Raw genomic sequence first — 15846 nt, 5'->3', positions numbered from 1 at the left:
GTCCAGAAGATATCCCTGAGATATGATCTCCAACGCCCAGGGATCCTGGACATCTCTTGCCCAAGCCTGGGCGAAGAGAGAAAGTCTGCCCCCCACTAAATCCGTTTCCGGATCGGGGGCCCTCACTTCATGCTGTCTTAGGGGCAGCAGCAGGTTTTCTGGCCTGCTTGCCCTTGTTCCAGGTCTGGTTAGGTTTCCAGCCTTGTCTGTAGCGAGCAACAGTTCCTTCCTGTTTTGGAGCAGAGGAAGTTGATGCTGCTCCTGCCTTGAAGTTACGAAAGGCACGAAAATTAGACTGCCTAGCCCTTGGTTTGGCTCTGTCTTGAGGCAGGGCATGGCCCTTACCTCCCGTAATGTCAGCGATAATTTCTTTCAAACCGGGCCTGAATAATGTCTGCCCCTTGAAAGGTATGTTAAGCAATTTAGATTTAGAAGTCACATCAGCTTACCAGGATTTTAGCCACAGCGCTCTGCGCGCCTGAATGGCGAATCCGGAATTCTTAGCCGTAAGTTTAGTTAAATGTACTACGGCATCAGAAATAAATGAATTAGCTAGCTTAAGGGCTTTAAGCTTGTGTGTAATCTCATCCAATGGAGCTGTGTCAAGGGTCTCTTCCAGAGACTCAAACCAAAATGCCGCCGCAGCCGTGACAGGCGCAATGCATGCAAGGGGTTGCAATATAAAACCTTGTTGAACAAACATTTTCTTAAGGTAACCCTCTAACTTTTTATCCATTGGATCTGAAAAGGCACAGCTATCCTCCACCGGAATAGTGGTACGCTTAGCTAAAGTAGAAACTGCTCCCTCCACCTTAGGGACCGTTTGCCATAAGTCCCGTGTGGTGGCGTCTATTGGAAACATTTTTCTGAATATAGGAGGGGGTGAGAAAGGCACACCGGGTCTATCCCACTCCTTAGTAACAATTTCAGTAAGTCTCTTAGGTATAGGAAACACGTCAGTACACGTCGGTACCGCAAAATATTTATCCAACCTACATATTTTCTCTGGGATTGCAACCGTGTTACAATCATTCAGAGCCGCTAACACCTCCCCTAGTAATACACGGAGGTTCTCCAGCTTAAATTTAAAATTTGAAATGTCTGAATCCAGTTTATTTGGATCAGATCCGTCATCCACAGAATGAAGCTCTCCGTCTTCATGTTCTGCAAATTGTGACGCAGTATCAGACATGGCCCTAGCATTATCAGCGCACTCTGTTCTCACCCCAGAGTGGTCTCGTTTACCCCTAAGTTCTGGCAATTTAGATAAAACTTCAGTCATAACATTAGCCATGTCTTGTAAAGTGATTTGTAATGGCCGCCCTGATGTACCTGGCGTTACAATATCACGCACCTCCTGAGCGGGAGATGCAGGTACTGACACGTGAGGCAAGTTAGTCGGCATAACTTCCCCCTCGTTGTCTGGTGAATTTTGCTTAACATGTACAGATTGGCTTTTATTTAAAGTAGCATCAATGCAATTAGTACATAAATTTCTATTGGGCTCCACCTTGGCCTTTGAACATATTGCACAAAGAGATTCCTCTGTGTCAGACATGTTTAAACAAACTAGCAATTAGACTAGCAAGCTTGGAAAATACTTTTCAAATGAATTTACAAGCAATATAAAAAACGTTACTGTGCCTTTAAGAAGCACACAAAAAAACTGTCACTTTGATATAACAATGAACCGGTTTAGTTATAGCAATCAATTTTTCATATGAAATGCATTAATTTAGCAAAGGATAGCACCCATCAGCAAATGGATTATTAACCCCTTAATACCAAAAAACGATTGACAAATCAAATAAATACGTTTTTATCACAGTCAAAGCACAGTCTCACAGGTCTGCTGTGAGTGATTACCTCCCTCAAACTAGTTTTGGAGACCCCTGAGCTCTGTAGGGACGTCCTGGATCATGCAGGGAGAATAAGGAAGACTGTGACTGAATTTTTAATGCGTAGTAAAAGCGCCAAAATAGGCCCCTCCCACTCATAATACAGCAGTGGGGAAGCTCAGTAAACTGATTTTATTCAAAATAAAAGAGCCAAGTGGAAATTAATGCCCATAAATTTTCACCAAGTACCTCAGAGAGAAAAACGATTAACCTGCCAGTAAACGTTTTAAATATATGAAATAATAATAAAAGCCTGTTGCTAGTCGCTATCACTGCAGAAAGGCTATAAGTTATATGTATACCGTATTTTCTTAGTGAAGTGCCATTCCCCAGAAATACTTTAGTGCCAACATACATACATAACAGCCTGATACCAGTTGCTACTACTGCATTTAAGGCTGTACTTACATTATATTGGTATTAGCAGTATTTTCTCAGTCAATTCCATTCCTTAGAAAATAATATACTGCAACATACCTCTTTGCAGGTGAACCCTGCCCGCTGTCCCCTGTTCTGAAGTTACCTCGCGCTCCTCAGAATGGCCGAGAACAGCAAATGGATCTTAGTTACGTCCGCTAAGATCATACACAAACTCAGGTAGATTCTTCTTCTAATACTGCCTGAGAAGAAACAACACACTCCGGTGCTGTTTAAAACAACAAACTTTTGATTGAAGTAATAAAAAACTAAATTTAATAACCACACTCCTCTCACACATCCTATCTATTAGTTAGGTGCAAGAGAATGACTGGGTGTGACGTAGAGGGGAGGAGCTATATAGCAGCTCTGCTTGGGTGATCCTCTTGCACTTCCTGTTAGGGAGGAGTTAATATCCCATAAGTAATGGATGACCCGTGGACTGACTACACTTAACAGGAGAAACAACACTTAGTTTCTTGAAAAGCAGACGCCCATTTAAATTACGTATCTCAATCTTGCATACCCTGTTTCCCATTTACGGATGACTTTGACGCTCAGGATGCTCTGTCCTAAAGATTCAAAGGCTTGAGTAATGAATTCCTCTGTCATAAATGGCTCAATCTGTAAGAGAAGAAAAAAAAAAAAATATGCAGAGTTAAGATGCTTGGTAAGGCTTTGTGAATAAAGCTAAAAGGGGCAGTATACACCAATTTTCAGATAACTGCATGTAATAGTCACTACTACTCTCTGAGCTTCAATACAGATGCAAGGCCCTCACAGCATGTGTGTGTGCGCGCGTTTATGCTGCTGGAAAACAGCAATTATTTTACTAAAAACCATGTATGCTGCTATCGGAAGTTGATTGCAAAAATGCTTCTATTTAAAATTAAAATGCACCCATGCACATTTCTACTTTGACCTTTCTATAGCTTTAACGCAAATTTATGCACTCAAGTCATGGTACATCAATTCCACATGGATATACACAAACTACTGCATATAGCATCCCTTCGCCCCAAGCACTACTGCATATAGCATCCCTTCGCCCCAAGCACTACTGCATATAGCATCCCTTCGCCCCAAGCACTACTGCATATAGCATCCCTTCGCCCCAAGCACTACTGCATATAGAATCCCTTCACCCCCAAGCACTACTGCATATAGCATCACTTAAAGGGATAGGAAAGTCAAAATTAAACTTGCATGATTCAGATAGAGCATGTAATTTTAAGACACTTTTCAATTCACTTTTATTTTCAAATGTGCTTCGTTCTCTTGGTATCCCTTGTTGAAATTAAAAAAAAATAAAATAAAAAAAAATATGCACATTGACATATACACTAGTGGGAGCTGCTGCTGATTAGTTCCAGCACACATTTGTCTTTTGTGATTGGCTAACTAGATGTGTTCAGCTAGCTGCCAGTAGTGCAATGCCGTTTCTTCAGTAAAGGATAACAAGAGAACAAAGCAATTTTGATAGTGGAAGTAAATTGGATTTTGTTTTTTAAATTGTATGTTCTATCCAAATCATGAAAGAAAATGTAGGGGTTTCCTGTCCCTTTAATCCGAAGCACTACTGCATATAATATCACTTCATCCCAAGCACATGCACTACAGCATATAACATCACTTCATCCCAAGCACATGCACTACAGCATATAACATCACTTCATCCCAAGCACATGCACTACAGCATATAACATCACTTCATCCCACGCACATGCACTACAGCATATAACATCACTTCATCCCACGCACATGCACTACAGCATATAACATCACTTCATCCCACGCACATGCACTACAGCATATAACATCACTTCATCCCAAGCACATGCACTACAGCATATAACATCACTTCATCCCACGCACATGCACTACAGCATATAGCATCACTTAATTCCAAGCACATGCACTACTGCATTATAGCATCACTTCATCCCACGCACATGCACTACAGCATAATAGCATCACTTCATCCCACGCACATGCACTACAGCATATAGCATCACTTCATCCCACGCACATGCACTACAGCATATAGCATCACTTCATCCCACGCACATGCACTACAGCATATAGCATCACTTCATCCCACGCACATGCACTACAGCATATAGCATCACTTCATCCCACGCACATGCACTACAGCATATAGCATCACTTCATCCCACGCACATGCACTACAGCATATAGCATCACTTCATCCCACGCACATGCACTACAGCATATAGCATCACTTCATCCCACGCACATGCACTACAGCATATAGCATCACTTCATCCCACGCACATGCACTACAGCATATAGCATCACTTCATCCCACGCACATGCACTACAGCATATAGCATCACTTCATCCCACGCACATGCACTACAGCATATAGCATCACTTCATCCCACGCACATGCACTACAGCATATAGCATCACTTCATCCCACGCACATGCACTACAGCATATAGCATCACTTCATCCCACGCACATGCACTACAGCATATAGCATCACTTCATCCCACGCACATGCACTACAGCATATAGCATCACTTCATCCCACGCACATGCACTACAGCATATAGCATCACTTCATCCCACGCACATGCACTACAGCATATAGCATCACTTCATCCCACGCACATGCACTACAGCATATAGCATCACTTCATCCCACGCACATGCACTACAGCATATAGCATCACTTCATCCCACGCACATGCACTACAGCATATAGCATCACTTCATCCCACGCACATGCACTACAGCATATAGCATCACTTCATCCCACGCACATGCACTACAGCATATAGCATCACTTCATCCCACGCACATGCACTACAGCATATAGCATCACTTCATCCCACGCACATGCACTACAGCATATAGCATCACTTCATCCCACGCACATGCACTACAGCATATAGCATCACTTCATCCCACGCACATGCACTACAGCATATAGCATCACTTCATCCCACGCACATGCACTACAGCATATAGCATCACTTCATCCCACGCACATGCACTACAGCATATAGCATCACTTCATCCCACGCACATGCACTACAGCATATAGCATCACTTCATCCCACGCACATGCACTACAGCATATAGCATCACTTCATCCCACGCACATGCACTACAGCATATAGCATCACTTCATCCCACGCACATGCACTACAGCATATAGCATCACTTCATCCCACGCACATGCACTACAGCATATAGCATCACTTCATCCCACGCACATGCACTACAGCATATAGCATCACTTCATCCCACGCACATGCACTACAGCATATAGCATCACTTCATCCCACGCACATGCACTACAGCATATAGCATCACTTCATCCCACGCACATGCACTACAGCATATAGCATCACTTCATCCCACGCACATGCACTACAGCATATAGCATCACTTCATCCCACGCACATGCACTACAGCATATAGCATCACTTCATCCCACGCACATGCACTACAGCATATAGCATCACTTCATCCCACGCACATGCACTACAGCATATAGCATCACTTCATCCCACGCACATGCACTACAGCATATAGCATCACTTCATCCCACGCACATGCACTACAGCATATAGCATCACTTCATCCCACGCACATGCACTACAGCATATAGCATCACTTCATCCCACGCACATGCACTACAGCATATAGCATCACTTCATCCCACGCACATGCACTACAGCATATAGCATCACTTCATCCCACGCACATGCACTACAGCATATAGCATCACTTCATCCCACGCACATGCACTACAGCATATAGCATCACTTCATCCCACGCACATGCACTACAGCATATAGCATCACTTCATCCCACGCACATGCACTACAGCATATAGCATCACTTCATCCCACGCACATGCACTACAGCATATAGCATCACTTCATCCCACGCACATGCACTACAGCATATAGCATCACTTCATCCCACGCACATGCACTACAGCATATAGCATCACTTCATCCCACGCACATGCACTACAGCATATAGCATCACTTCATCCCACGCACATGCACTACAGCATATAGCATCACTTCATCCCACGCACTACAGCATATAGCATCACTTCATCCCACGCACTACAGCATATAGCATCACTTCATCCCACGCACTACAGCATATAGCATCACTTCATCCCACGCACTACAGCATATAGCATCACTTCATCCCACGCACTACAGCATATAGCATCACTTCATCCCACGCACTACAGCATATAGCATCACTTCATCCCACGCACTACAGCATATAGCATCACTTCATCCCACACACTACAGCATATAGCATCACTTCATCCCACGCACTACAGCATATAGCATCACTTCATCCCACGCACATGCACTACAGCATATAACATCACTTCATCCCACGCACATGCACTACAGCATATAACATCACTTCATCCCACGCACATGCACTACAGCATATAACATCACTTCATCCCACGCACATGCACTACAGCATATAACATCACTTCATCCCACGCACATGCACTACAGCATATAACATCACTTCATCCCAAGCACATGCACTACAGCATATAACATCACTTCATCCCAAGCACATGCACTACAGCATATAACATCACTTCATCCCACGCACATGCACTACAGCATATAACATCACTTCATCCCACGCACATGCACTACAGCATATAACATCACTTCATCCCACGCACATGCACTACAGCATATAACATCACTTCATCCCAAGCACATGCACTACAGCATATAACATCACTTCATCCCACGCACATGCACTACAGCATATAACATCACTTAATTCCAAGCACATACACTACTGCATTATAGCATCACTTCATCCCACGCACATGCACTACAGCATATAGCATCACTTCATCCCACGCACATGCACTACAGCATATAGCATCACTTCATCCCACGCACATGCACTACAGCATATAGCATCACTTCATCCCACGCACATGCACTACAGCATATAACATCACTTCATCCCACGCACATGCACTACAGCATATAACATCACTTCATCCCACGCACATGCACTACAGCATATAACATCACTTCATCCCAAGCACATGCACTACAGCATATAACATCACTTCATCCCACGCACATGCACTACAGCATATAGCATCACTTCATCCCACGCACTACAGCATATAGCATCACTTCATCCCACGCACTACAGCATATAGCATCACTTCATCCCACGCACTACAGCATATAGCATCACTTCATCCCACGCACTACAGCATATAGCATCACTTCATCCCACGCACATGCACTACAGCATATAGCATCACTTCATCCCACGCACATGCACTACAGCATATAGCATCACTTCATCCCACGCACATGCACTACAGCATATAGCATCACTTCATCCCACGCACATGCACTACAGCATATAGCATCACTTCATCCCACGCACATGCACTACAGCATATAGCATCACTTCATCCCACGCACATGCACTACAGCATATAGCATCACTTCATCCCACGCACATGCACTACAGCATATAGCATCACTTCATCCCACGCACATGCACTACAGCATATAGCATCACTTCATCCCACGCACATGCACTACAGCATATAGCATCACTTCATCCCACGCACATGCACTACAGCATATAGCATCACTTCATCCCACGCACATGCACTACAGCATATAGCATCACTTCATCCCACGCACATGCACTACAGCATATAGCATCACTTCATCCCACGCACATGCACTACAGCATATAGCATCACTTCATCCCACGCACATGCACTACAGCATATAGCATCACTTCATCCCACGCACATGCACTACAGCATATAGCATCACTTCATCCCACGCACTACAGCATATAGCATCACTTCATCCCACGCACTACAGCATATAGCATCACTTCATCCCACGCACTACAGCATATAGCATCACTTCATCCCACGCACTACAGCATATAGCATCACTTCATCCCACGCACATGCACTACAGCATATAGCATCACTTCATCCCACGCACATGCACTACAGCATATAGCATCACTTCATCCCACGCACATGCACTACAGCATATAGCATCACTTCATCCCACGCACATGCACTACAGCATATAGCATCACTTCATCCCACGCACATGCACTACAGCATATAGCATCACTTCATCCCACGCACATGCACTACAGCATATAGCATCACTTCATCCCACGCACATGCACTACAGCATATAGCATCACTTCATCCCACGCACATGCACTACAGCATATAGCATCACTTCATCCCACGCACATGCACTACAGCATATAGCATCACTTCATCCCACGCACATGCACTACAGCATATAGCATCACTTCATCCCACGCACATGCACTACAGCATATAGCATCACTTCATCCCACGCACATGCACTACAGCATATAGCATCACTTCATCCCACGCACATGCACTACAGCATATAGCATCACTTCATCCCACGCACATGCACTACAGCATATAGCATCACTTCATCCCACGCACATGCACTACAGCATATAGCATCACTTCATCCCACGCACATGCACTACAGCATATAGCATCACTTCATCCCACGCACATGCACTACAGCATATAGCATCACTTCATCCCACGCACATGCACTACAGCATATAGCATCACTTCATCCCACGCACATGCACTACAGCATATAGCATCACTTCATCCCACGCACATGCACTACAGCATATAGCATCACTTCATCCCACGCACATGCACTACAGCATATAGCATCACTTCATCCCACGCACATGCACTACAGCATATAGCATCACTTCATCCCACGCACATGCACTACAGCATATAGCATCACTTCATCCCACGCACATGCACTACAGCATATAGCATCACTTCATCCCACGCACATGCACTACAGCATATAGCATCACTTCATCCCACGCACATGCACTACAGCATATAGCATCACTTCATCCCACGCACATGCACTACAGCATATAGCATCACTTCATCCCACGCACATGCACTACAGCATATAGCATCACTTCATCCCACGCACATGCACTACAGCATATAGCATCACTTCATCCCACGCACATGCACTACAGCATATAGCATCACTTCATCCCACGCACATGCACTACAGCATATAGCATCACTTCATCCCACGCACATGCACTACAGCATATAGCATCACTTCATCCCACGCACATGCACTACAGCATATAGCATCACTTCATCCCACGCACATGCACTACAGCATATAGCATCACTTCATCCCACGCACATGCACTACAGCATATAGCATCACTTCATCCCACGCACATGCACTACAGCATATAGCATCACTTCATCCCACGCACATGCACTACAGCATATAGCATCACTTCATCCCACGCACATGCACTACAGCATATAGCATCACTTCATCCCACGCACATGCACTACAGCATATAGCATCACTTCATCCCACGCACATGCACTACAGCATATAGCATCACTTCATCCCACGCACATGCACTACAGCATATAGCATCACTTCATCCCACGCACATGCACTACAGCATATAGCATCACTTCATCCCACGCACATGCACTACAGCATATAGCATCACTTCATCCCACGCACATGCACTACAGCATATAGCATCACTTCATCCCACGCACATGCACTACAGCATATAGCATCACTTCATCCCACGCACATGCACTACAGCATATAGCATCACTTCATCCCACGCACATGCACTACAGCATATAGCATCACTTCATCCCACGCACATGCACTACAGCATATAGCATCACTTCATCCCACGCACATGCACTACAGCATATAGCATCACTTCATCCCACGCACATGCACTACAGCATATAGCATCACTTCATCCCACGCACATGCACTACAGCATATAGCATCACTTCATCCCACGCACATGCACTACAGCATATAGCATCACTTCATCCCACGCACATGCACTACAGCATATAGCATCACTTCATCCCACGCACATGCACTACAGCATATAGCATCACTTCATCCCACGCACATGCACTACAGCATATAGCATCACTTCATCCCACGCACATGCACTACAGCATATAGCATCACTTCATCCCACGCACATGCACTACAGCATATAGCATCACTTCATCCCACGCACATGCACTACAGCATATAGCATCACTTCATCCCACGCACATGCACTACAGCATATAGCATCACTTCATCCCACGCACATGCACTACAGCATATAGCATCACTTCATCCCACGCACATGCACTACAGCATATAGCATCACTTCATCCCACGCACATGCACTACAGCATATAGCATCACTTCATCCCACGCACATGCACTACAGCATATAGCATCACTTCATCCCACGCACATGCACTACAGCATATAGCATCACTTCATCCCACGCACATGCACTACAGCATATAGCATCACTTCATCCCACGCACATGCACTACAGCATATAGCATCACTTCATCCCACGCACATGCACTACAGCATATAGCATCACTTCATCCCACGGCACATGCACTACAGCATATAGCATCACTTCATCCCACGCACATGCACTACAGCATATAGCATCACTTCATCCCACGCACATGCACTACAGCATATAGCATCACTTCATCCCACGCACATGCACTACAGCATATAGCATCACTTCATCCCACGCACATGCACTACAGCATATAGCATCACTTCATCCCACGCACATGCACTACAGCATATAGCATCACTTCATCCCACGCACATGCACTACAGCATATAGCATCACTTCATCCCACGCACATGCACTACAGCATATAGCATCACTTCATCCCACGCACATGCACTACAGCATATAGCATCACTTCATCCCACGCACATGCACTACAGCATATAGCATCACTTCATCCCACGCACTACAGCATATAGCATCACTTCATCCCACGCACTACAGCATATAGCATCACTTCATCCCACGCACTACAGCATATAGCATCACTTCATCCCACGCACTACAGCATATAGCATCACTCCATCCCACGCACTACAGCATATAGCATCACTTCATCCCACGCACTACAGCATATAGCATCACTTCATCCCACGCACTACAGCATATAGCATCACTTCATCCCACACACTACAGCATATAGCATCACTTCATCCCACGCACTACAGCATATAGCATCACTTCATCCCACGCACTACAGCATATAGCATCACTTCATCCCACGCACATGCACTACAGCATATAACATCACTTCATCCCACGCACATGCACTACAGCATATAACATCACTTCATCCCACGCACATGCACTACAGCATATAACATCACTTCATCCCACGCACATGCACTACAGCATATAACATCACTTCATCCCACGCACATGCACTACAGCATATAACATCACTTCATCCCACGCACATGCACTACAGCATATAACATCACTTCATCCCACGCACATGCACTACAGCATATAACATCACTTAATTCCAAGCACATACACTACTGCATTATAGCATCACTTCATCCCACGCACATGCACTACAGCATATAACATAACTTAATTACAAGCACAGACACTACTGCATATAGCACCACTTCATCCCACGCACATGCACTACAGCATATAACATAACTTAATTACAAGCACAGACACTACAGCATATAACATCACTTCACCCCACACCCGACCCAAGTTACTTTCCTCAAGAAATAAATAACTGTCCTGTCATATACAATACGTTCGATATTTGTATTACTCCCGCATAATATTGACAATAAATGTTTCCCACTTACATCCCCCATCCACAGACTCGTCATGGCGGCCTCTTGCAGTTAATTTAGTGTAAAAGTTTCACGACACTAAAATAATCCCTTCAGGCCTCCGTGTCCCACAATCTAAACACAAGACCCGCCTTCAAGCGCGTAACCAATAGCTAAACAGTGTCAGCTAAGCTCGGCCAATAGAAAGTGACAATGGTTCACGTGACTTCTCATACAACTAATCAGAAGATTCCGGAATACTGTTCATTGTAATGATCGATCTTACGTTACTTTACGTTCAATTACGTAACTAATCAAAAGCAAGGGGGCGTGTCGTTTAAGTTACGGGCGAAAATGCGCTTTAGTTGATTGCACTGCGCATGTGCTTGCTACAAGCAGATTTTGATTTAGCTTTGCAACGTCTGTGCTGCCTTTGAGTGTATTTCGTAGCTTTGTTTTATGTTTGGTCGTTTACTCCTTCAAGATTAATCAGTTATTTTTTTTAGTATAATAGTATCTTAGTGTTGTAGGTTACTTCAGGGAATTATTTTCCTATTATAACCGTATCGCGGGCGTTTTGCCACTTGCAGGCCTACTATACTGAGCTGCTGTCCCCTTTGTTAAAACTACTGGTTATACTGCTCTGGGCATCGCAATTCGTAGTAAAAAGTCAAAAAGCAAAATCATAAACAACCCAGAGAAGAAAAGCCAGATATGATAGGAACTTTCATGTTTGTTAAAGTGATAAAACCAAATACAAAACCTTTGTTATTTGCAAGCAATAATAAAATGCTGTAACTTTGCTTTTTTGTTGCTTATATTAAAAAAGCATTTCTCATTATTCTCAAGTCACTTAGCTTTACCTAACGTTCTAACTGTTAGGGAGGAAAGAGCAAGACAAATGTATAATGTTTGTGAAATAGCAGCAGTTAAACATGTTAGAAAAAATATATATGAAAAGGTTTAAAGGGACAGTAAAAAAACGTGAAAATACAGGATTTTGTTTAAAGTGGGCAAATTTCAACACATAAAACTTGTCATTGGCTCATCAAATGTGTTCAGCTAGCTCCTTGGAGTGCTTCAGAAAAAAAAATGCTTGAGGGTGGAAGGATAATAGTTTATGCATTTCTTTAAACGACTTAAAGGGACAGTCTAGTATAAAATATTTTTTTTTATTGATTCAACATAGTATACAAATATAAATGAAACAAATTAGCCACACAGTGATAAAAAAAGAGCAGAAGAAAATGTAATTTAAGTTTATGACCGAGCATGGCCATATGACATAGCACAAATTTTCTAATACAGTATACCATGTTGGGATTTTCCCCACCTTTTAAATTTAAAAGAAGGTCCAGGAAGAAAAGAAACCGGACCAGACAAGATAAAGACAAACGAGAGAAAGAAAAAAAAAAAAAAACAGGAAAGAAAAAGAAAAGGGAGGGAAACCCCAATCTCCCCCTCTCCCAAGCCCTCTCCTACGGCTCATCCTTTCAGGTCTTTAAACTATCGAGATCTCCTTTCCCTGTACACCTCGTAACCTAAGGAAATATCCAGCCTGGGGGAAAGATATCTCTTAATACTAAATACTGAAAGACTTCAGTGCTATGCAAGTGACATGTAAGCATGTATTGGGATGCTACGGGAAATAAGAGAATAATTTTAAGCCACTTCAAGAAAAAATTGGAAATAACTATATCTTGCGAGCTTGTTAGATTACACTGTTCAAAAATAATTTGGCTATGTATTCCTTTAATAAAGCTTGTAAAAGAAGGGGCTTTCCTGCTTTTCCATTCCTTTAATATTAGATTACGCCCTATCATAATACATGTATTAATCAGATTGGTTTTTTTGTCTATCTGGCTTAGTAAATAAGAAAATTATATCCTTAGGGCGTAGTACAATCTGGGGGTCAAAGAGTTTGTTTAACCAGAAAAAGATTTTTTTCCAAAATTGGTTTATTTTAGGGCAGGTCCAAAAACAATGCATAATATCTGCTTGAGGATAATTACATTTAGAACATGTTATGTTCTCATTTCGATTCCACTTAGCTAATTTTTGTGGGGTAATATAAACATTATTTAGTAATTTAATATGGGATTCATTCCATGTGTTAGAAATTAAAGCTTTTCTAGTCCACGTAATACTATTTTTGATTTCCCTTGCCTCAAGATGGGAAAAATGGTTCATCCATTTAACCTGGATTGTATAAAGAGAATCTTTTCCGGTTTTAGTTAGGCATAATTTATACAGGAAAGAATAGGAGTGGTAGCCCTTTTGATACATACCAATATAATCTCCAATTTCTCTTAAACCCTTAAACCCTTGTATAGCTTCTGTATTTTCAAAAATAAAATGCCTGATTTGTAAGTAGGCAAAAAATGATTTTTTAGAGATATTATACTCTCGAGCAATAACTTCAAACATTTTAATCTGATTATTATCGAACAACTGATTTACAAACACCAATCCCTTATGTTCCCAGTCCTTAAAGGTCTGCGAGTTTAGGCCCGGTATAAAATTTGGGTTACCATTAATTGTAATAAAGGAGGAAAATTGATAATTTATCCCTAAATTGGTACATAATTGCTGCCAAGCTTTAATTGTGTTCCATATAATAAATCTATTCTGAATATTTCCTGGAAGTTGACTTTTTCCACAATGCAAAGCCGCTTTGAGTGAAAAGGGAAATATTAAGTTTTCTTCTAAGTCAGTATGTGTTAAATAATTTACTTTAGTAAGCCAATCTACTGCATATCTAGCTAAAATGACAATATTATAAAATATAATATTCGGAAAAGAGGCTCCACCAAAGTCCGTAAGTTGAGATAACCTCTTTATTGATAATATATGTCTCCTCTTAGCCCATATGAAAGTAGCACATGCTCTGTAAAAGGAATCAATATCTTTCTTAAGTATAAACAACGGTATGTGCTGTAATATATATATAGTAACTATGGTAATAGAATAATCTTAATAAGCATTATTTTCGCTAAAAAGGATATGGGAAATGATTGCCATCTATATAATTTAGATTGTGCCTTAGCGAAAAAATTTGTATAATTTAATTTATACCAATTATTTGGATTCTTATGGAACACAATCCCAAGATATGTTATTGATACAAATTGATACAAATGTGTTCAGCTAGCTCCTATGAGCGCTTCAGAAAAAAAAAATGCTTGAGGGTGGAAGGATATCAGAAATAATAGGAAAGCACAGTTGACTGAACAGGGACATTTTATATAATAGTTTATGCATTTCTTTAAATGACTTAAAGGGACAGTCTAGTCCAAAATAAATTTTAATTCTGATTGAGCATGCAATTTTAAACAACTTTCCAATTTACTTTTATCACCAATTTTGCTTTGTTCTCTCTGTATTCTTAGTTGAAAGCTAAACTTAGGATGTTCATATGCTCATTTCTTAGACCTTGAAGGCCACCTCTACGCTGAATACATTTTGAAAGTTCGTCACCACTAGAGGGTGTTAGTTCATGTGAGTCATATAGTTAACACTGTGTTCACCCACTGGAGTTACCTGATTGACAGCTAAAGTCTGTCAAAAGAACTTAAATAAGGGGGCAGTTTGTAGAGGCTTAGATACAAGATAATCACAAAGGTAAAAGTGTATTAATATAACTGTTGTTTATGCAAAACTAGGGAATGGGTAATAAAGGGATTATCTATCTTTTAAAACAAAAATTCTGGTGTAGACTGTCCATTTAAAGTGATGTAAAACTGCTCCATCTAAATAAA

General features: G+C 42.2%; 1 protein-coding gene across 1 annotated transcript in view; it reads right to left on the bottom strand.

The window, feature by feature from the left end:
* Positions 1-12247, bottom strand: part of LOC128639110 (tRNA selenocysteine 1-associated protein 1) — a 61995-nt gene extending 49748 nt beyond the window's left edge. Inside the window, exons 1-2 of the mRNA XM_053691269.1 lie at positions 12122-12247; positions 2842-2939 (exon numbers count right to left, since the gene is read on the bottom strand). Of these exons, the coding sequence (XP_053547244.1) occupies positions 2842-2939; positions 12122-12145 (122 nt within the window). The 5' untranslated portion in view covers positions 12146-12247. The remainder of the gene's footprint in view (positions 1-2841; positions 2940-12121) is intronic.
* Between the last annotated feature and the right edge of the window lie 3599 nt (positions 12248-15846).

Source organism: Bombina bombina, chromosome 8, assembly GCF_027579735.1.
Source record: "Bombina bombina isolate aBomBom1 chromosome 8, aBomBom1.pri, whole genome shotgun sequence".
Classification (NCBI taxonomy): domain Eukaryota; kingdom Metazoa; phylum Chordata; class Amphibia; order Anura; family Bombinatoridae; genus Bombina; species Bombina bombina.
This window is presented reverse-complemented; position numbering and strand designations above follow the sequence as displayed.